Here is a 23,579-nt window from a genome sequence, read left to right on the forward strand (position 1 = left end):
ACTCCCTAGCCCATGACAAAAAAAAACTTGCAGATCTCTGACCCAGAATGTTCCTCTTGCCTTTGTTTTTAATACAACACTAACAGTTCAAAGAGTCCAGAACATTTGCTCACAGAAACTTTTTTAGATTGATCTGATTAATATACATTTATTGAAACTGAACACACTATATTTTAAAATATAAAATCCTTGTGAAATTATCAGTGCTCCACAGGGCAGCATTAAACAGCTCTTTATGTGTCCAAACTATAAACACAATAGAAAGGCAAACAGTAAATTGGAAAAATAATTACAATTCCAAGATCTTATCTCTTTTCATACTTTATTTTTCAGGAAGGAGGAAAAAAAAGCATGTCCTGTCTGACATCTGGTAGAGAGTTTTAATGACAAATGGAGGCCTTAACTGATCAAATCCTTGTATCATTTAAATAGAGAAACCAGTAGGAAAAGCAGGGGTCTCCTTCTTCAAAAAATCGTAACATATAATTTCAAACACATGCCCCTGAGTGTACAGAAATTGAGATACATACACAAGACTGTCAGCACCCTGAGTGTAGGGCTGGGTCCCTAGCATGCCTGACACACAGAAAGTAGTCAATGAAGGTCCATGGAATAAAGAAATGAGTAGCATTCCTTTACACATCTGGGCAGGGTAGGTGGTCATGAAAATATTCACACCCATGTATTAGACTAGTCGATACTTTTTTTTTTTTAGCATAAGAAGCATGCACATCACACTAAATGTCTGGCCAGTTACTGTTTTGCTAGGAGCTCACACGTGTTCATCTGAAGTAGCATTCAGTTAGCTCTGAACACGGAGAGCCAGAAAGCGTCTGGCCTCCCCTTCCAGTGAACCGAGGCCAAACTCTAATGAATAGTACCTTCTCCCCTTACTCTTTGGACACAGTGTGTCTATCCCACTGACCACCTAAGACATTATAAGTGAATCATAAATCATAATGAAAGAAAGCTCTGCTAACTGGTTTTTATCAGTTCAATAACGAGGCTGAGGCCACGCACGGTGTAATTCCTCCCCACTTCTCTGAGATGTCATTTAGCCTATATAAAAAACCCTTTGGACCTCCCTAAGCCACAGTATATATTTTAACAGTAATCTTTAGGAATAGAAGTTAATAGCCATCAAGTCTGGCACAGCTCACATAAATGGCCCTGAAGAGTGAGCTGTTGATCACAAATAAAGCTGAAGATTTAAACAGTTCCTGGTTGATGCTTGAGCAAAGGATCTCTTTCCTGGTTCCCAAGGCAGAATATGGCCTTTGCATGGTTGAAGAGGGCATTCAGGCCCTGGCCTTTGAGCACGATCCCAGCACTGCTGCCTACCAGTTTGTACTCCTTGTGTTTTCTGAAAACAACATGTTAGACAAATTAGCAAAAGATCTCCACCTGGACTATGTTACTTTCTATAATCTCTTACATGCCAAATACAAGAGGGTTAATTCCATTTAACCCAATCCACAGCTTCTAAGACATTGATGTCTTACGAAAGTATAGTTTTTTCCCTTCTTCATGGAAGAAATGTGCCTGACTATTCTAATTTGTGATTATATGGTAAATAAACTGACACAATTTTGTAAAGTTACTGGTATCTAGTAGCATTTTTAGGACTAAAAAAACACACACACACAGCAAAATTAATAGTCTAGTTTGGTATTCGTCATTCACTGGAAGATTTTTCTCCCCTACCCAAACTGTTTAAAAGCAAAAAAGGGAAAATGGCCCATTTATGCAGAAATTTGCAACTTATTTTTGACAATATACTATAGCAACTTAAAGTGTTAAAAGTAGCAACTTACTTGTATACCAAAAGGGTGATCACAGTGACAAATATGGCTAAGCAGCCCACGGAGACCAGGGCACCATTTGCCATTCTTGAAGGGGAAGCTGGGTCTTAAAACAGAAGCAAGACAGTATTAGTGACATCCTCCGCCTAAGGGACATGCTACTTGTAATGCAATTAAATAAATTAGAAAGGGAGCTACCCGAAGATATATGGCTCCCTCTGGGTTTTCAGTAATCTTTTCCATTAAATAATACATAGTCTTTGGGTCAGCTTATCTTCCATTTAGAGAATGAGTTAGCATGTCTGGAACACTGTGTTAAGGGCTCAGAGAGAGATGTCATGTCCTGGAGACACCTGCTCAGGTCTCAGCTGACCCCGCAGCACCCACACGGTGAAGGGCTCCATGACTCTCCCCACTGCTCCTCTGGCCCCATCTCCCACTACCTACCTTCCAGCTATGCTAAAGATCCTGGAGTGGCCTATCCTTCCCCTGCTCTTTCAAATCTCCATGCCCTCTGCCAGGAACATCCTTCCCTTGGGCTCATTTCAAGCATTCACCCTGTGGGGTGACTTCTGGACATTCATGAGGGCTGAGGGCTCTGGGTCAGGACACCGGCCTGTGTCACTCCTCTACTTGCCTCTCTTCCTCTGCCTCGATCACACTGTGTGGCAATTACTGCTTTATACACATGCTTCTTTCCTTCTCCCAGACTGTGGGATTGTGTCTTCTCTGGATTCCCAGAAAGCAGCAAATTAACTCATCTTGTCCCTACTGTCAAAGAGGAACTGGAGTTGATCTTTTTTTCTCCATTCCTTCCACCACTGTGCAGTTCCAGCCACCAGCCTCTGCCCCCCCACCCCAAAAGGACATCTTGTCTACCTGCTTCCACTCTCACCTTCCCGTGATCTTTGCTTCCCTTGGTAGTTCAAATGATCTTTAAAGGCATCTATCAGAGCATGCTTCAAACCTGCTGGAGGCTCCTTATACACAGAATAAAACTCAAGCCCTACCCGTGGTCTACAACCATCTAAATGGACTGCTCATTCCTGAAAGTCAGGCTTCAGTTCAGAGGAGGCTTTTCACAAGCAGATGATGCTGGGTAGGCAGGACTGTCACTGACCTCCCCAGTCTGGAGAGCCAAACTCTGTCCCCTCTCTCCCCCATGCTTGTCACTCTCCATGCCAGGACATTCTTCACAATGTCATCTTATGTGTGATCTCTTTCAGCCCACAAAAGCAGGGCTCACAAAAGCCCACAAAAGCCCTCTTCCTCTTGTTCCCCACTCTGTCTGGAACTGTGTATCTCAGGCCTACAGCTCTGCTGGGCACGGAGTAGATGCTCAATGAATATTTGTTTAAAGAATTGCAGGTGCTTCATGAACATTCATGGAATCAATGAGTAAGTCATTCCTCCTAAAAGTCTATTGGTTTGCTTTTGATCAAAGATCTGTTTCTGAAATTCTGATTTTGAAGTTCAAGTCGTCAAGTTACAATCCCCCCTGGATTGAAAGCTCTCTTTCTGAGCTTCCTTTATTTGGATTTTGAAAATGGCTCAGGTCACCTAAAGTTCTCACTCACTGTAAGAAGGAGGAAAGGAAAGCCAATATCTAAACATCTAATCTGGTAAGAGAGCAGTGGTTTGCCAGCTCCTAGGAGGCTTTGTAGAATAGGGTATGACCCTGAAAGGCTGTTCTAAGAACTCCCCACAGCTGTCCGAGACTAACCCCAGCAGCTCCTGGAGGTGACAGCTCGAAGACCAGCACTCGCTCACTCCCACTGGGTCCCAGCACTCCAACCTGCCTCCTTCCTCCCCACCCTCCCAGCTCCCCACCGGGAGTCCCAGCATAAGCAGCCTTGGCAGAAGCAGGGCACCTTTGCCTCCTGGTTTTATTTTTTAAATCAGTGCCTTAGATCTCACCAACTATAAGCCCTCATACACATCACTCTATGTATGGTTACTTAAGCTTTTCTTTCAATGAGGTTAAAGCTGCCTTTTATACAATTAATGAGTAAATCTCTGTTTCAGTACATTTTACCTTATGAGACAGGCTCCAAATCCAAAGGAGCTGTGAGTTAGTCATGAGGGCGTATGGGACAATACTCAAATCAAGCAGCAACAGTAAGTGTTGTCATGTGTGCACAATTTAATCTCGTTCCCATTTCACCCAAAGTGTTTCTTCTAAAACAGTGTCTTACAACAAAGTCAACTGTAAGTGAAATTCAGCGAGGGTCACCAGGTGGAGTCCTAATTTGGTGACTGAGAAAATTGGAAGCCACCAGTAAATGACAATTTCTCAGTGAAGTTCCTTAGCCCACTTTGCCAGCATTTCCCCTCCCCAAGCACCAGCAGGGGAAAGAGTAGATTTTCTCGTGAACACTGACAAGCAAGCTGGTTTGTTACTGTTTCAGGATAATGACTGGTAGACTTTGAGAAGGGAAAGAGAGGACACACGGCAAGTTAGAAAGGAGCCAGCAGTCCACCTGCTTTCTCATTTCTCTTCTTGGCTTCATGTCTTTGCCTAGGTGGATTCTTACGACAATAGGGTACCAGTCTCCCTGTTTTAGAATTTAATTGGAGAACACTGTTATTTTTTGATGTTAGGCTTCATACTTTTCCCTTGACATATAAATCTCTTCGAGCACGCAGTGATCATATCCCATTATTACTGGTCCATGATCACAGCTGATTTTTTTCATCAAAAGACTTATCTTTGGTCATTTCACTGGGTCTCTCTCTCTCATCCCTTCCCTAAGTAGATTTGCTGTGGGACTTTCATGCCAGTTGTCAAATCCACATTAACGACAGTTCAGTGATTTTTTTTCAGTGAAATAAAATTAAACACTGATAGCGAAGCCTTGAAGGGCTTTAGCATAGGACACACAGTACCTGTGATATGAAATGTTCGTACAACCACAAAACAATACTTACCTCTTGCAGAGACAGAGACAAGGGTGCTCGTGAGGGCCAGACTTGTATTATCACTGAGGGTCAGGTTCATACAGTATGTCCCAGATCCACTGAACGCTCTTCTCACAGTCAGCAAGCAAGTGCCATCTGTGTCCACATCTACAGGGTCACAGACCGTGTTGTAGGTGATCTGGCAGGTAGGGTCAGAAACTATGGTACAGACCTCCGTGGGCATTCTGAGGGGGACAGACGGCACCAGGGGAGGGAGATATAATATCAGTTTAAAAGGGACAATCATAATCATTACCTGTCCATAAAATTGACTAGAATTTGATTTGAATTCCACTAGAATTAATTTGGATCCTTATTATTTGATTCTTGCATATGATACAAGAATATCAAACCATTTGATGTCAAATTGTCACATATAATTTACTCCTAAACAAGTATGAGCTACTATTTCCCCTGTATCCTCAGTAAGGTTTGGCTCTGGGGGTGGAGGAGGAAGAAATTATGACTGCCCCCTGTCCAAAGGCAAGGGGCTGTTGGAAACTGTGTGAAGCCCAAGTCATTCCTCCCTAGAATGCCTGCAGCTGTGGTCTGCTGAGGTGTCGGCCAAGGATACTATTAAATGCCAGAGCTGGCCCACCTGGGTCCCCACAGAGGTCAAACAGTGACAGCAACAGTGGCGGTTGAGTCAAGATTTACTATGTGCAAGACATAAAACTGTAGATGTGTGATATGGCCTTGATTACTCCTCTCATAGGAAGATGAGGAAAGTAAAATAAGCCTAGTGTAGCAGGCGACAAACCAGCTCAGCGAGGGGGAGACAACTGGGAGACTAACGCGAGCCATTAGGGGTGGAGCTGGGACTTGAATAAGTGAGGCTGGACGACCACGAGGCAACGTGACCGCGCATTACTGTCATCAGCAGGGTTTCCCTTGTGGGTGGACCTCCTGGATGGAGAGACCTTGCTCCGACCTTGATCTGGTGAGGCATGGCGTGCACGGAGGACACCCGCTCTTCTCAGCTGGCCTCGTTCCTCCATCAGCTTTTCCTCAATTTTCTGTCATCGTCACCCCTCACCTCTCCCTAAGATGGAGAGCTTCTTAGCTATCCCTTTTTATCAAATGAGGCCACATTTTTATACCATCTCATTCCCTTCATTAATTTATACATTTACATACATACATTTTAATTACTTAATTTATCCATTACACATATATTTATGAATGCTTTAGCTTACTCAGTTAATTAATGTTGTATTTATTAACTTATAGTCTATTAACTTCTATTAGTCTATTATATAGTTCTAACCAAGCCGTAGGAGGTCAAATTATATAATGAATTAGAAAAAGCTTTGTAGGGGCGCCGGGTGGCTCAGCTGGTAAGTGTCTGCCTTGGCTCAGGTCATGATTCCAGAGTCCTGGGATTGCACTGGACTCCCTGCTGGGTGGGGGTCAGCTCCTCCCTCTCCCTCTGCCTGCCTTGTGCTTGCTCTCTCTTGGGCTCACGATCTCTCTCTATCTCTCTCTAAAATAAAATCTTTTTAAAAAGACTAAAATATAAACCTATATAAATATAAAAAAAAAAAGAAAAAGCTTTGTAAAGTTTAGAGATACAGGATTATTGGGCACTGTTATTAATTCATGCTAAGATATGGCCATTCCACACTGGCTTCCCACCACTTGGAGGGGCCTCAAGGAGCCTAGTATCTGGGCTCCAAGACAGACCACAGCCTGTGAACCATGCTCTGTGGGTACCCACCGTCTATGGGGCAAGTTCTGTAATCACCGTGTGCCTCAGTGGAACCATCTGTAAGATGAGGAGACTCAGGATTGGGTAAGGATTCAATAAGAGAACCGATGTAAAATGTTAAGAACACAGTAAGTGTTCAATCAATAATTTACTCTTCAATTTCATCAGCAATTTAAAGGTAATGAGCATTGCCCAATCTAGCAAAACGAGTGCTTCTGAGCCCCTCCCAGGGCCCTTCCTGGTTGTAGCTGACAGATGAGTGGGAATCTAGATCAGCTTCCAAGAGGAGCTGGTGTGACGGCCTCTGCTCAGGCCTTGGCCTGATCCTCTGACTGAGATGTACTCACATCCCTTGACAGGTCACAACAAAATCCATCAGCGACTTGTCAGGCTGTGGCACGGGCGTCACAACGTCTGTCATCTGGATGATGTTGACCTCCAGAACTCCATCTAACAAAACACCCACCCAGAAAAACACATCAAAATACAGCAAAAACCAGACCGAATTATTCCTTCACAAATCAGAAAGCCACACAAAACAGAGACACGGCATTCTTGCACTGATCTGGGAGTCTAGCCCGCAGGTGGATACGTGTCTATGCAGCACGTTCAAAGTGAAACCGAATTGCTCCTCATTCCAACCTGGCCCTTGGTTTCTGGAGCCTGTGAATGTGTTAGAAGGCTGCACTCCTTCCGGGCAGGAATTTCAGAGAAAGGTAACCCCCGGGGAAGACGTAGGCCTTGGGCTCCGGCCCAGCTGGCTTCCCTCAGCCCCGGGGTACAGAGTCGGGGATTTACCCCCATCTCCAGAACTGGGGTGCCTTGGCTGGGCTTCGGCCCCCACCTGTCTTCTCTGTGGGGGTGCCTGTGGGCAGTGCCCACAATACACAGCCATCTGTGGTAGCCCCGCTCATCCCTGCTCCTTACACACTAGGCAGGAGGCTTTGTGAAATCAGAGAGAGGAAGGAAGTGGCAGTTGTGGGAACTTGCTACTGGCCTTTCTTCAAAGGCAAGTTCCTTCAGATTTCTGGAATGCGCAGGGTGGGGGATGTAGGTCTGGAGCAGACTCATTAGTAGGTGGGCCTCACACTGGGCTCGTTTCCACTAGAATGTCTAAGGAAGGCTGGCATAGGCCAGTCAGAATCTAGAAACAGGTGACGTCCTGGCTTTGTGCCCACGTGGCATCACCTTGAACAGAGGGTGAGGGCCCCAGCTCCCACCCTTCCAGAGTCAAGAGGGTGAGAGGGTGGCCCGGGGTAGATTCCAACATCCTGCCCCTGCTGCTCTTACCTACAATCGTGATGGTGGCTTTGAAGTAACCATATCTGTTAATATGGCAGGTTTCCTCAGGAGTCGCCCTCAGCTCCGGGGGGCGGCCACCCGCTGATGCTGGAAAGTTGGATTAATAAGATTTTAGATGAGTTGCTGAGAATGTAAAAGATTTACATAATAGATAATAACCCCAAATCTAAACAGGTACTTGATAACCAACAATCTAAACATCTACCTGCCCTTTAGAAAAACATCAAGAGTTCTGAACTATTAAATTACTGCAGAAATTTGAAGTGAATATGAATGATTCACAGAGATGTGAGAACTAGCAGGCGTTATAATTGTTAAATTATGTAAGTGAACACAATCCTGTATCTTCTTTAAACACGGGAACCAAATGAAAGGTAGAAGCCATATTAAAATGTATGATACAACAATCATGACAAAATCAAGCAGGGTGTGACAGATAAAATCGTATGTTGGGGCGTCTGGGCGGCTCAGTCGGTTAAGCATCTGCCTTTGGCTCAGGTCATCATCCCTGGAGTCCTAGGGTCAAGCCCCTCATCTGCTTGTGCTCTCTCTCTCTCTCTCTCTCCCGCTCTCTCTCAAATAAAATCTTTAAGAGAATAAAATAGACTAATGTTAAATAAACTAACATTAAACCTTTACCATTTAGGAATTTTTAGACAGTTCTAGATATTACAGGAATCTACAATTAATTTTGAATTTTATACCTGGTCTCCTTAGTTGTAAAGAAAACCATTGATACTTATAGAAAAAGAAATTCTCCTACAGAAATATCAGAATGAAGCTATATGATTAAGTTGTTCAGTGCAGTTATATTTATAACTGGAATTAGGATTAATTTAATCAACCATCATCAGATAATGGTTAAATAAATTATAAATTTATACATACATTACTTATATTCTAAGTTTATACATACTATGAAATACTATGTAGCCATTTAATAATGTGAGTTAAATTTTATGTACTGACAAGGGAAAGATGTCCATGATATTTGCTAAGTGAAGAAAAACAAATTATAGAACCACATGGATAGCATGAGCCCATTTCCTTAAAAAGCAAAACAACACCTATATGTATAGTTATAAAATATGTTTGTAAAGGCATAGAAATAGATCGGAAAAGAAACGCTTCCAGCTGTTACTAAGGTTTAACTCTTGGGAGGAGAATGTGAGTAGGGACTTTCACTTTTATTCTAGGCTTCTCTATTGCTAGAATTTTTATTAAGGAACATGCATTAATTTTGTAATTTAAAACATTTCAAAAAATAATGAATCAACATTAGTAATAACTTAGTGTCTTGATTAGATATTCCAGATTTAATGAGATCTCCTTTTATTAATAACATACTGTTACAACAATTTATTATTTATAACAGGTTTTGGTAAAAACAAGTGCAGCAAGTCTAGACATCAGGTTGGACTATTTACTCTGGGCTTGGTGATGGCGCCCTCTTGTGACCAGTGGGAGGATGGCAGTATATTACCATCCCCTTCAAATTGGGGTGCTGAGTACTCATGGCACCGTGGGGTGGGAGGGGGCATTAGGTGGAAGCTAACACTTTCCAAAGTAGACTCTTAGGAACTTTTAAAATGGCCTCATATACTATTAGTACATATACTATATAGTACATATACTATTAGTAGAGAATGGGATTTAATTTATTATGCCTTATATCTAGAACAATCTTAATGTCTGGAGTCTTTACTCTCAAGGTATATTCTTTCTTGGGCCATCTGGAAACCACTTCCAAGTACAGCTGTGTTTTGATGGGACACTAGATGGATGTGGGCCGGGAAGGGAGGAGAATGGACGTAGGGAGAAATGTGGGAGGAGGAAGGAAGACAGTGGGGATGGCCTGAATGTTTATGAAGGGCGAGATGTATTCTCATAACGAGAAAAAATGGGAGAGAATCAGAGATGTGATGGGGGATACCTGGGTGGCTCAGTCAGTCAAGCATCTGCTTTCAGCTCAAGTCAAGATCCCAGGGTCCTGGGATCGAGTTCAGCATTGAACTCCTTGCTCAGCGGGGAGCCTGATTCTCCCTCTGCCTGCTGCTCCCCTGCTTGTGCTCTCTCCCTCCCAAATAAATAAATAAAATCTTAAAAAAAAAAAAGAAATGTCTATGGTGAGTGCTGTGAAGTGTGTAAACCTGGCGATTCACAGACCTGTACCCCTGGGGATAAAAATATATTGTATGTTTATAAAAAAAAAAAAAAAGAAAAAAATGTGACGGGCCAGACAGGGAAAGCATTTGTACACATAACAAGGACCAGTACAAATTGGAAAGGTCAAAGAATGGCACTTAAGTCATGAAATTCTACTTGCAAAGTGGAATTTAAACATACTCTCCTTTCTTCCATATTCTAACAGCTTAAAATGGTGATAATGTGGCTAAAGAATGACACGTACAGAATTGAATCACAGCAGACTCAGCACACGGTTCTTTAAGCTAGGGATCTAATTATGTAACCTGTATTATTAGATTAAAAAAAAAATAGCTGTTAAGGAACCCCCCTCAAAGATCACCTGGAAAACACTTACATAAAGGAGAGGTGGGTTTTGGAGGTTTGGGTGAAGGTGAAGGACAAGGTCCAGGCACTGCAGCTTGCACAGTGAGGTTAAGGCTGAAGGTTCCATTGAGCACATATGTGTGATTCAAAGTTGGGTTGTTGGAAACAAACAGACCAGTATTATCCCCGAAGTTCCACTTGTAGTTGATGGCCGACTCATTGAGGAAGTGACTAGGGTCGTGAATCAGGACACTGAACATAATGGGGAGGTCCCTGAGGAAGGTTTCATCAGATAAATTTCGATCATTCTTCTGGTACATAGTCACAAATACAGGAACCTGATCTAAAAGATATACCCCAAAATAGAAAGAAAACACAATTGCTTGATTTTAAGTAGATGACTTCGATAATGCTTTTAGGTTCAAAAATTAAAATTACAATGAAGGGTGCCTGGGTGTCTCAGTTGTTAAACATTTGCCTTCAGCTCAGGTCATGATCCCGGGGTCCTGGGATCCAGCCCTGCTTCAGGCTCCCTGCTCAGCGGGAAGTCTGCTTCTTCCCTCCTACTCCCCCTGCTTGTGTTCCCTCTCTCACTGGCTCTCTCTCTGTCAAATAAATAAATAAAATCTTAAAAAAAAAAAAAAAAACAGAAACTAAAACTAAAATGAGAGATAATTTAGCATTATTTTCCCTCTTCCTATGCAAGTTTGCTAGGGGTTTTCCAAGTTATTCTGGAAACACAGATGGAGTAAAATATATTTAAATATATAAGCGAGGGAAGGAACCCATACAGATTGTAACCTAGCCCAGAACACTTAGCTCTAACTCTTACTTAATCCACTAACATCACCAGAATGAAATGCCTCACCACCAGTTAACTTCAAGTTCACACCACTCACTCACCTGTTACCACGTACACGTCTTTCACTTTTGCGATGGGGACATATACGTGGTGGTGTCTTCTATAAACAATTACTTCCATGAGTTGGGGGCCAAGTGTCACATTGGCTGTGTTTATAGAAACTCTTGCTGAACCCCGTCCTAACTTCTGCAAATACTGACCTTTGGGAGGATGGAAATTTTTAGTTATTGGCCACATTACATGATCATTATAGGAAGTTGTTGTTTCTTTATGACTAATGACTGCCACTTAGAGAACGCTCTTGGAAAAGGAAAAACAGGATGAGGATGTAGGTCCTGGCTGCTTCAGAAAGGGAGATGGTGCTCATTTTATATAAAACCTTATAACATAAACCCACTGTTCCATAAATATAATTGTATGTAGTTGGTTAAAATGGAAAGAGAAGTTTAGTAGGAAAATACTGTTTAGTCCTTAGTTTACAAATAAAAAATGTTTGTAAGTAAGATGTCTGGCACTTGAAATACATGTGTTTCCCGGAGAATACCCATTCAATGCAATAGTGAGGTGTCTAAGGGAGCTAAAAAAATTTATCCAATATTGTTGTAACAATATTACCATTTCAGCTGTATCAAGCAGTTTCTTTTTTAGGGGACTAGAATCCTCCATTTTCTAATAGAATTTGTGTATAATAAAACAAAGTAAGTGGTGAAAAAAGAGGTAGGGTATGGTAGACATAAAAAGTAATGTAGTGGTTCTATAAACACATTTCTAGGACATTCTTGACTCACTCTTTCTCTTTCTCCAGCCCTAACCTAAATCTGATTGCCACCAGCTAGTTAGTAAAAATGATCCCTATCCCTCAGGGCCCAAGGATTTTTCTAATGCTATTGAGGCACTCAACACAGATGTAAGATTGAACAACAGGGATGCCAAGACGGATGCTTGTGGGGGTGTTTAAAGACCATGTTTAACACACGGTCAAATATATCAGAAAAATACACTAATCTCAGGGATATGTGATTCGGAATCCCCTTTACCTGGAGCCGCAGAGGCAGTTCTTTTGCAGGTTGTAGGGGAAAGAGGTGTCTCGCAGGGGGCTAGTCACACATGAGGAAAATGTTAGTCCTGGCATGGGGAGACCACAGAAGCAAGTGTTAGTTGAAGGACAGTATCAGTTAACGTCAGATAAGAAAATTCAAAACAGATGTGTTAGAAAAACAGCAATTTCTGGGCTAAAAACTGGTTTTAATAGATATCTTAACTAAAAAGAGGGGTAACGAGAGACCAGAGTGCTAGGGAGCATACGTGACTCCACGCAGATGGTCTGGTCAAAGAAATCGTGACATTTGGGGAGTTGACTGGGCCATGAAGGCACGGAAACAAAGTCAGCCTTCAACCCCAATTTAACTAGATGGGCATAATATTTGATATATATTTTGTACTTTGTTAAGCTGATGTGTATTACTAATGTGTTGTTCTGATTTATAAATGAGTTAACTGGACAAAGAAACTTTCTCTAATTCATGAAAAAAGACAAAACATTTAGAAGTTTGGAGCCTGCATGGATGGTGGCAGTTTCCAAGCTGTCAGAGCCAGATGGCACCTGGTGACATATTTAAGAACTTAGCAACTTTGCTAATCATAACCTAAATTTGCTCCTCCTAAAAATAATCACTTCACCAATAATAAAACAAGAGTGGATACCATTTGTGGTTAAAAAAAAAAGAGTGTAAGCTTTGTCAAAGAAGAACAGGGGTTAGATTATGTTATTTCTACACAATGGAATATTATGCAGTCATTAAAATAATGTACATAGGAATTTTAATGATATGATCAAGCACTCATGATAACAAGGTTGTGTATACATTCTAGTCTTAATCAAGGAATACTAGCAAAAAAAAAAAGACCATTGTGTTAACAGTGATAATCTCTGGTGTCAATTACAGATGATTTATTTTTCATTTGTACTCTTCCTGCATTTTCCAAATTTCCTACAAAGAGCGTAAGTTTCTTTCTTAAAAAATCTTTTGATAATAAAAAATTTAAAAATAATCAAATGCCCATCAGTGTGCCATTCGAACAAATATTCCTATTTTTTCTATTACTGTTTTAGACAGAAAGAAACTGAATAGTTTTCTTTTAAGAAAGAAAAATGAATTTTTTTCCCTTCTTCTAATTCCTTGGTGTTCTGAAGATTTGCCAAAGCTAAACAAGATTTTCATTTTTATCCCTCATGCTCCACCCCAGCTAAGGAAAGTTCACAGAGTAACTGTTGTTAAACTCTTAAGTGTTAGCATTCTTGCTTATAGAATAAGAAAAGCGGAAAAAAATGTTAAAATTTGAAGGGCAGGTAAAGAAGCAGCTAAGGGGGTTTTGTAAAAAGTCCAACCAAGTGTGTGAAAGACGTAGACAAAACTGCATCTCCTCCATCCAGGGTGGTGAGGGAAAGGCTTCCCATCAGGGAACACATGGTGATGGTGTTGGCTGTGGTCATTTCCCCAACCGCCTTCCTCGGTCCAGTTGTAAACGTACAGGTCAGGAGATGGATCAGTATCTAAACAGAGAAAGAAACAAGCAGGCTTGTCATCTGGGCTCAGAATGCCCAATGCTCATCACTGAATTAAACACCTTTTCATATTTTCATAAATATAAACATAGTTGGACAACTAAAACCCTAATTTTGAGAATTCATCTAGTGGTGTGTATTTATGACCTGTCTGTTTTCTGCCTATAGGCTGTATTTCAGTAAAATTTCATATAAAGCAATTATTCAGAAAGAGCCAATCTAGATATACTAGAATATATTTGTTTTTAATACTGTACCTCACACCACAACTGTACTCAAACCAAAATGAGGGATGCTTTATCTTTTTATGTTGATACTGCTATCTGTAGTTTTTGTTTTTGTTTTAACCCTGAGTCATTTGGCATCAAACAACTCTCAACTCCTAGAGATTTTGGCACACTCCTAAAAATAAGAACATTAACCTACATAACCACAGTATCATTACCACTCTTCCTATAGTCTGATCATGGGTCACATACTGTATTTGACTATTTTGTCTCTTCAAACGATTTGGAAAAAAAAGATAGAAGTAAATATGGCAAAAATGTTAAAATTGTGGAGTCTAGGTAGGAGGTTTTGGTATACTCAGTGTACCCTGATTTCAACTTTTTTGTATGTATGACAATTTCTTTTTAAGTAATCTCTACACCCAATGTGGGGCTCAAACTTACAACACCAAGATGGAGAGCTGCACGCTCTCCTGACTGAGCCAGCCAGGCACTCCAACATATTTCATTGTAAACAAGTCATGACCAGTATCTTTTCATCTAGACCAGTTCCCTCACCCTCTTGGTTTTTTTTTATGTCACTGACATTTTTGAAGAATCTTTTTATTTATCAATGTATTAGAGCCATTTTTATTTTTTATTCTTAAATTGTCCCAAATAGCCAGAAGGAGTCCCTGCAAGCTGGCTTCTGTGTCCTTGTGATGCATCTCTGTTAGTCCGTGAGTATTTACTTACTTGGGCACACTAAGATGTGCCAGACTCACCTGGTACTTTCCCTGCCCTAGACCTGCAATCAGTGTTTAACTCAAAGGTCCCTGATTCCTTTTTGTGGTGACAGGTATTACATAAAAATTTTCCTTAGACACAGGATTCCTTCACATAAAAATGCTCAGAGGGCTAAAATGCCGTTTGAAACATTCATAAGAATTAGCATTTTTAGAAAGAGAAAAATTACTACAAATTTTAGACACTTGACACTTTAAAAATATTAAACCCTTTTTATATAGGATCTAATGTTTTCCTAATAGAACTATGATAAATTAATAAGGAATGAACACAGACAGTTTAATAGAAGTTCTAAGTCATAAAGTCGGATCGTAAGGGTATTTAACAGTCTTGTCACTGATTGAAGAATCTCAGTTATTAGCTCCAAGATTTGGGGAATGTGCAGTTCTCGAGACAATTTCCTTTGATGCATCTGTGTTCCTTTGTGCTCTTTAACATGTACAAAGAGCTTACCTGCCTTAAGGGCAAAGCGAAACTACAACATACACATCTTAGCATTTGCACCAGCCACAAAACACTGGGTTAAGCAATAATTGTAAGCAGAAATCAGTCCGATCAGCAAATGTTTGACAGATCAGCTATTCTTCGAGTATCCAGAAGAATTTCAAGTAACCAAACCAAAATCCGAGAATCAACAAGGTATTCTCTGGATAATCAACTAGACCCTAAGAAAAAGCCGAGCATGACGATGTCCCTCTTGAAGAAAGTTCCAAGTGGCAGAAAGCCACCAGTTTGCTCAAGTGTGTTTGGCTAATGTTGATACAGGAACTGGATGGAGCAACATGTCCCTGTCATCCAATTTGAGGAGGGGGTGACATGGGGTGATAGCAGAGCACCTGTGAGTGTTTAGGTTTATGAGATGGGTCTCCAGTAGTTAGGAAAACTAGCCTATTCCTGTGGCATGGGTAACATTCCTTACCATTTCTGCAGTTCATCTCATAAACTATGTTGCCACTGACATCTTCCTTCTGGCATCTGGGGAACACCAGGTCTACCACAAACGTGATCGTTGAGCCCACAAGTGCTGGTGAGTCACTGGTCAGAATCGCCTGCACGTGGCCTCCTAGCACATAGAAAAGTGCAGTTTAGTGATCAAGCATCTTTTCCCTTTTGTTGACAAACAGAGTTGAGTTGAATCCACCAATAAGGACCAGAGCATCCCAATGTCTCTCTCTCTCTCTCTCTCTCTTTTTTTTTTAGTGAACACTATGCCCAGCATGGGGCTTGAACTCATGATCCAGAGATCAAGAGTCACATGCTCTACTGACAGCCCTCCCATCCTTATGCCTCTTAGCAATAAATTATTTTCTGGATTCCTAACTTTTGCTTTCAGAGTACATTCTACAAGGTGGGGAAACAAGGAGGTCAGACCAGTTAAGTCTTTGATCATAGAAAGAACATTTACTTAAGATAAAAAAGAATCTGCTCAACTGGATTGAAGAAACAAGTTTTAAAGGTTTGTATTTTTTAGACTCAAAACCGATGACTAAAGGACTCACTCTTTCATGCAAATGGGAAGATACTTTCTGATAAACCACACTTCTGATATGGTCAAAACTGCTTGAGTGTCTCAGCTCTTCTGAAGTGGACCATTCCCATATTATGTAAAGAGGGTCAGGGCGAAATCTGTTTGCTATCCAAAATCTTCCAAGAACTACGAACTTGTCAATTTCTAAGTGGATTAAAGTTGAGTGTGTGTGACTTAGAAAGTGACAATGTTGAGATAAAAAAAAGATTGCCAAATCCAGGTGCCTCCCACTTGGTAACTAGAGTACAGTCATTAGAAGCAATGTAAGCCATGTGATCTCCAAGTCTACAATGTAAGAGACTAAGTCAAATAGGAAATGACAGTCGTTTATCTTGAATATGTGATTTACCTTTCCAGGAGTTTTTCCACCTTGGGTCTTCCTTCTTCCATACTGGGTAGAGTTTTTCATTCCATTCATTCTCATCTGATGACCAACCAGTTAGTTGGCTGTGCTCCCTCGTATAATCAGAAGTTCTTTCATTGCTCAGCACGTCATGAAATCCTAGATCAGTATTTGAAAAGCAAATAATTTTGCTTACTCCTTTCCTCATTTAGTATTTGACAGTACCTAAGTAGTCAAAGCAACTTCTCATTTCATAAGTTTGGAAAATCGTACTTAATATTTCCAGTAAGTCAAACAAATAGGTTTTTATTTGAATGTCTTCTGAAAATAGTTTAAATACAACTATTCAGACCCTCTTTATGTACTTTTTTTTTTTAAAGATTTTGACAGACAGACAGACATCACAAGTAGGCAGAGAGGCAGGCAGAGAGAGGGAAGCAGGCTTCCTGCGGAGCAGAGCACCAGATGTGGGGCTCAATCCCAGGACTCTAAGATCACAACCTGAGCCAAAGGCAGAGAGGCTTAATCCACTGAGCCACCCGGGCGCCCTCTTTATGTACTTTAAATAGTCAAGGAGGGGCACCTGCGTGGCACAGGTGGTTAAGCATCTGACACTTGGCTTTTGCTTAGGTCCTAATCTCCGAGTCATGAGATGGAGCCCCATGTTGGCTCTTCGCTCAGTGCAGTCTGCCTAAGACGGTCTCTCCCTTTCCCTCTACCTCCCCCTCCCCCATGCTTTTGAAAAAAATAATTTACTTATTTGACACAGAGAGAGAGAGCACCCAAGCACAAGCAGGGGGAACAGCAGGCAGAGGGAGAAACCAACTCCCCAAGGAGCTGGGAGCCTGACACGGGACTTGATCCCAGGACCCCAGGATCATGACCTGAGCTGAAGGCAGACGCTTTTATTGACTGAGTCACCCAGGCATCCCGTAAATAAACATTTTAAAAAATTAAATGAGTCAAGGAAAATTTCTGAAAGTTGTTTAATTTCTCAATACATATTCTCTGATTATTTGAATCTGATATGCTAGAATTAGGAAAACACTGATGCCAATGATATTCAGATCAGTTTTGGCATCTTTTCCCATTCTTACCTGTTCTCTTGGCTAAAAGAATGTCAGGCTCAGGAATGCCTCCAGGTTTCCAAGAGATGCAAACCAGTACTGGAAAGCCCACAGTTGAACAATCTAACTTTTTTACGGCCCAGTATATGTTCTGAATTGGTGAATGTCCTATATGTACTATGTAATTTACAGTGGTTTTTAAAATATTATGTTAAGAGCTGGGTGGTAATGTTTTGAGACCTCTACGTTCCTGCTGATTTTCTATTTATTTCAATTACTGAGAGAGAAGTGTTGAAATCTTCAATTATAATTACGGATTTGCCAATTTGCCAATTTATTCTTACAGTTCTGTCAGTTAATGTATTTTGAAACTCTGTTTGGAATTGCCAAGTTCTTCATTAATTGATACTCTTGCCAGTAGGAATTGACTTTTATCTTTATTAATAGTCCTTGTTCTTAGGGATACTTTGATAGTAATGATTAGTGGTTAACAGGTACATCTTTTTATTTTTAATGGATATATATTTTTATATTTGAAGTGTGTTTCTTATAGATAGTATATATATTTTTTAATGTAGTCTAACAATCTCTAACTTTCATTCAAAGTGTTTAGGTAATTTATATTTACTGTATTTATTAATACCGGGGGGGATTTAAGTCTACCATCTTGTTATTTTTCTATCTGTCCTATTTGTTCTTTATTCCTTTTTCTTTTCCTGTACTTTTTGGGGTTATTTCTGTAGTCTATATTAGCACCACTTCTGGCTTATTAGCTGTAGCTTTTTGTTTTGTGTGGTTGCTCCAGGGTTTATAAAATTCTAGTTCTTCTGAAATTCTTTCTAATCTCAAGCTGATGTCTTTTTACTTTGCCTGACAACTCCAGTGGTCACATGGTCTCTCCTCTCTTTGAGGATTGTACAGACTGGCTGGCTGCCTACGTAACATTTCCAGGCTGCACTCCTACTCTTTTTTACCCTTGTCGCAGAGCTTCTACTATAACTGCTCAAAATTCCAACAGCTGACTTTCCTAGATTTCCTTACAGTATGAGCAGAAGAAGCTGATTAGAACCTGGCCAGTCAGAACTGAAAGGAAGTCTTCTGAGGGCTTCTGTGAAGTTTTCCTATCATCGGTCTATCCATATATACACACATACAAACACGTATATAACAAACTCCATTTTGTTCACATCAGAAGTGATTTTGGGGACAGTAATGTAGTGACGTGAAGCTCAGAGCTGGGACAGCCATACTTAACCATGAGGGCACAAATCTGAAGAGGCAAGCCAACACACTAAGGAGGTCAGAATGGATGGAAGAGAAGAAAGAGTTCTCAATGTTGTTGAGTTCTTGCTCTAGCTTTTCCTGCCTCTGGACTGGTTAAGGTAAAATGGGTCTTGCTCAACCTATTTGAGTATTGTTACAGCCAAGAAGACAATTTCTAGAACCCACAGCTAATCCCTAACCATACATTATGATAAACTGTCCTCTCATGTGGTCTTGTGTCGTCTGAACCCATAGAGCCAGAAATACAGTCTTCTCCTGAATACTGGAGGAGGACTGCCACAAGGTGTGGCATTTGGCAGGTGCTCAGAGAAGCCATTTTGAATGGATACCACCAACCTCTATCTTCTATTTATCCTTTTTGGTAGAAGGAGGCAAAAACCTGTTGTTTCCTTCTTATAAAGGAGACAGATGGAATGGGAAAGAATATTGAATATTGAACAATGTAGAGGTCTTACGATGGGTGAATGTTACAAGACTTGGGTTCTTGATTTTGTTGCTAAACAGGCTGTATTGACCTCAGATCATGTTTTCTCTGGGCCTCCAAATCAGACAAAAATCAAGTAAGACAAAAACCAAATGTCTTATGATTCTGTAAGATTATTTTTATTTGGAAACAGATACTAAATGAGGGTAGGAAGTGTAGGTTTATCAATCAATGTTTATAACTGGATATTCATTTGAATTGAGTCATGGAGCAGTAGAATATTCAATTTGGAAAAAAACAGTTCAAATCACTTCATTTTACAGATGAAGAAATTCAGGCCTAGAGAAGTGACAGAATTCACTCGGGGTCACTTTTAATGGAGTAGAAATGAAGATTCACATCTTTGGATTCCCAGGACTAATTTTTTTCCACTGTTCTGAAGAGTCTTCCTCTTCCACAGATCCTGAGAGAAAGTGAGTGGTTCCAGGAACAATCAAAACACGGGTTTCTCTTCTGATTATAGATGTCAGAAGTCAAGGAAAGTCAAGGAAAAACATCAACTTAAAAGAGGGACAAGGAATAGATACATGGATCCAGGGAACAGAATGGAGAATGTGGAAATAGACCCACACAAATATGCCTTACTGATTTTTGACAGAGATGCAAGAACAACCCAATGGAATTTCAAAAGATAGCCTTTTCAATAAATGGTGCCATCGGAAAATAGAAAGCATAGGAGAAATTTTCAGGCTCTAGGCAAGAATTCTTTGACCTGACACCAAAGACACGATCCATAAAAGGAAAAAATGATAAAGTAGACCTCATTAAGACGAAAAACATTTGTTCTGTGAAATAGCATGTGAAGAAGATGAAAAGGCAAATTACAAACTGGGACAGAATATTTGCAAACCACATTTCCAGTAAAGGACTGCTATCTAGAATATATAAAGAATTTTCAAAACTCATTAAAAAAATCCAATGAAAATAATGGATAAAAGCCCTGAATAAACAGTACTCTGAAGTGGATACACAGATGGCAAAGAGACATGAGATGATGTCCAGTTTCATTAACCAGTGGAGAAATGCACATTAAAACCACAGTGGGGTATCACTTTACACCTATCAGAATGACTAAAAAAATAATAAAAAACCAGTGATATATCAAAAGTAGGCAAAAATGTGTGAAGACACTGGATTGCTCGTACACTGCTGGTGGGAACAAAACACAGTACAGCCACCCCGGAAAACAGTTTGGCAGTTTCCTGAAAAACTAAACATGCAACCAAAACATTGTACTCTTAAGGATTTGTCCCAAAATGCATTTGTCCCAAAGAAATGAAAACTTATGGTCACCCAAAAACCTACACACGGATGTTCTTAGCAACTTTATTCATAGTAGTGCAAACTGAAACAATACAGATGTCTCAAAATGGGTGAATGTTTAAACAAACCGTGGTATATACATACTGTGGAATCTACCCAGCAATAAAGAACTATTCATACATGCAACAATTCAATAAATTACGTTGCATAAAAAAAGCCAATGCCCCTAAATTACACATTGTAATGATTCTATGGATAACATTCCTGAAGTAAAAGAAATTATAAAATTATAAAAACGGGAGAATGGATCAGTGGTTGCCAGGGCAGGGGGTGTGGTGGGAAGGGGAAATCGGTTTGGCTACAAAGGGTTTGAGGGACCCTTGTCGTGATGGAACGGTTTGGTATTCTGACTGTAACAGTGTCAATATCCTGGCTATGATATTGTAATTGTTTAAGAGGTTACCATTGGGAGAAACTGGGTAAGGTATACAGGGGAATCGCTTTGCATTTTTTCTTAAGCTGCATGTCAATCTACAATGACCTCAAAAAGCTAAGTTAAAAAAATAGAACAAAAGACACCCAAGAGTAAGCAGGTTTTAAAAGAAAAAAGGTGTGGGGGAGGGGGGAGTTAGACGTGAAGGGAAATGAAGTCACAGCCCACACCGATGTGGCTTTTCTCACTCCATTCTAGAATCTCACTCCAGCTGAAGGGGTGGTGGCCAGGTTGCTTGTGAACTGCTCCATCAACACCTGCAGGCCTGCTCTCCCTCTGACCATGCCCCTTCATGCTCTCTCAAATAAGTAAATAAATTAAAATTAAAAAAAGAGTTGGACGCTTAACGCACTAAACCACCCAGGTGACCCACAAGAGGAGCTTTTGAAACAAGGAGGCTCCAACCTGACCTCCCCAAGGGTCTGCTTTCATTAGTCTCGGCATCGGTTGTTAGAAAGCCCCCAACCTCAAAGGTGAGACAAGAACAGAGCCCTCGGGGCCTTGGCTCTCCTCTCAGTAACCTCACCCAAGTGGCAGCAAGCTCCTGGAGGTCTGTGAAAAAGGTCCCAACAGGACTAGGCACAGCTTCCGGGTGGGGATGATCTGTGAACTTGGTTCTAGATTCGGGGCCCGGTTTCATTTGAGCCCTCTACACTACTGGATAGAAACTAGACGAAGTTTAGTGGGTGGCACTGCTTTGTTTCAGGCCAGAAACTGTTCCTCACACCAGCACCCTCTCCTTGTCTGGTGAGAGACAAGGTTGCAACTGCAATAGGGGAGGGGGGGGGAAGCCCCCCAGAGGGGCACCTGGGTGGCTCAGTGGATTAAGCCTCTGCTCGGGTCATGATCTCAGGGTCCTGGGATTGAGCCCCACATCGGGCTCTCTGTTCAGTGGGGAGCCTGCTTCCCCCTCTCTCAGCCTGCTGCTCTGCCTACTTGTGATCTGTCAAATATATACAATCTTTAACCCCCCCCCACACACACACCGCCGAGAGAGGGGCCGGCATGGTTGTTGCTTTCCCAGAGCCTGAAGCCAAGAACGAGCAGGAGGCATTCTGCTGTAGGGTCAATGTTCCCAAAGGTTTTGAGCACAGAAGCTTCCCGAGAACCTTCATGAAGCCCACCTTCTGGCGTGGACAGCGATACCTCAGACAACCCATCACTTCCGCCGACAGAGAATGGGTTAAAACGCACTCGTGTACTCACGTCTGGCAGCATCAAGCGGCAATCTTGCAGCCAGAAGCAGAAACCCCAGGAAACAGTGGAGACATGCCATGCTGAATTCTCAAAGACCCAGGCAATCAAGGTTTAACTTTGAACTCCCCGGGATCCATCCGCTAAGAACAGCAGCTGCTCCCCTGGCCTCTCCCTGCCCTGCTCCTTGTTTTAATTAAATACAGGGTGCCTCGGGGCAGATCATGTGATGGTATTAAGCAGTCTTGCCTGATCTGGTCTCCCAAGTTCAAGCTCTTAAAAACTCATGTGCTTCTGACTCACTCACTCTTAACCTCTATTTTCTCTTTTTACCAGTACACTGTTTGTGTTATGATTCCACATTTCCAGTTAGAGGGACTTCCTTTCCTATGGACCCATTTTCATATCCTCCACCAAATAAGATTTCGAACTTAAACCTCATCGATTCAACTTGCTGCAGTTCCTTTACGGATCCATGCACCCCGCTCATTTAGAGGGCCAGATCTTCCCAGAGCTAACTAAGGCTCATACGTTCCCTTCTCCCCGGAGGAGACACAACTGGGGCGAGGGGGCCGTGATGGAGTTACAGCTTCGATCACTTGAAATTGGGGGTTACAGATGAGTAATAGCATATGTGGTGCCAGAGGGTGCTTGAAACACATGCCCAGGCATCCAATTGCTAAGAAATGTCCTTATAGGCCCACTTAGGACACCCAAGCAGTTCCATAGAGCTTCTGGAACGACCTGCCTGATTTCCGATCACTGCTCTGGAAGTATTTCTGTGTTGTACCTCCCAGGGCCAATTGCCTAAAACAGTGCATGTTTATTTCATGTCACAGAAAGCAGGCATTAGATGAAAAACCAAGCTTGCCTAGAACAAATCATTTCTGGTTATACAATGTGCAGAAAACGTGGCAACATGAACACTGGACAGCCTGGGATCTTTCTGTAAGTCCCAGCCACACAACCATCTTCAGTATACATGGAAGTCCTAACGGGGTGGGCGGCGGGGGAGGCAGGTTGGAGGCATTAATTTAGGTTTCGGCGATGCTAACAAGGCATAGGAAGAAAGTCTGAAACTGCCGTCGGCCAAGCAGGTGTGGGCAGCTCCCTGCCCAGGGCCACGTGCAGCTCTTTAAAGCAAGCTCCTCTTACACACTTTGAAGCACGTATGAAGAGAACAAGCAGCACAGAAATAAAA

At 41.5% G+C, this 23,579-nt stretch overlaps 1 protein-coding gene across 1 annotated transcript; it reads right to left on the reverse strand.

The window, feature by feature from the left end:
* Positions 1 to 303: 303 nt before the first annotated feature.
* Positions 304 to 22,559, reverse strand: GPNMB (glycoprotein nmb). The gene is made up of 11 exons (XM_032873315.1): positions 22,391 to 22,559; positions 16,600 to 16,752; positions 15,642 to 15,785; positions 13,533 to 13,697; positions 11,185 to 11,343; positions 10,313 to 10,624; positions 7,759 to 7,857; positions 6,816 to 6,918; positions 4,731 to 4,945; positions 1,815 to 1,908; positions 304 to 1,363 (listed from the first exon to the last, which is right to left on the reverse strand). Exons 1-11 carry the CDS (start codon positions 22,458 to 22,460, stop codon positions 1,210 to 1,212), a joined length of 1,668 nt encoding a protein of 555 aa, XP_032729206.1. The 5' UTR covers positions 22,461 to 22,559; the 3' UTR covers positions 304 to 1,209.
* Between the last annotated feature and the right edge of the window lie 1,020 nt (positions 22,560 to 23,579).

Source organism: Lontra canadensis, unplaced genomic scaffold (genome assembly GCF_010015895.1).
Source record: "Lontra canadensis isolate GAN:19392208 unplaced genomic scaffold, GSC_riverotter_1.0 scaffold2, whole genome shotgun sequence".
Classification (NCBI taxonomy): Eukaryota; Metazoa; Chordata; class Mammalia; order Carnivora; family Mustelidae; genus Lontra; species Lontra canadensis.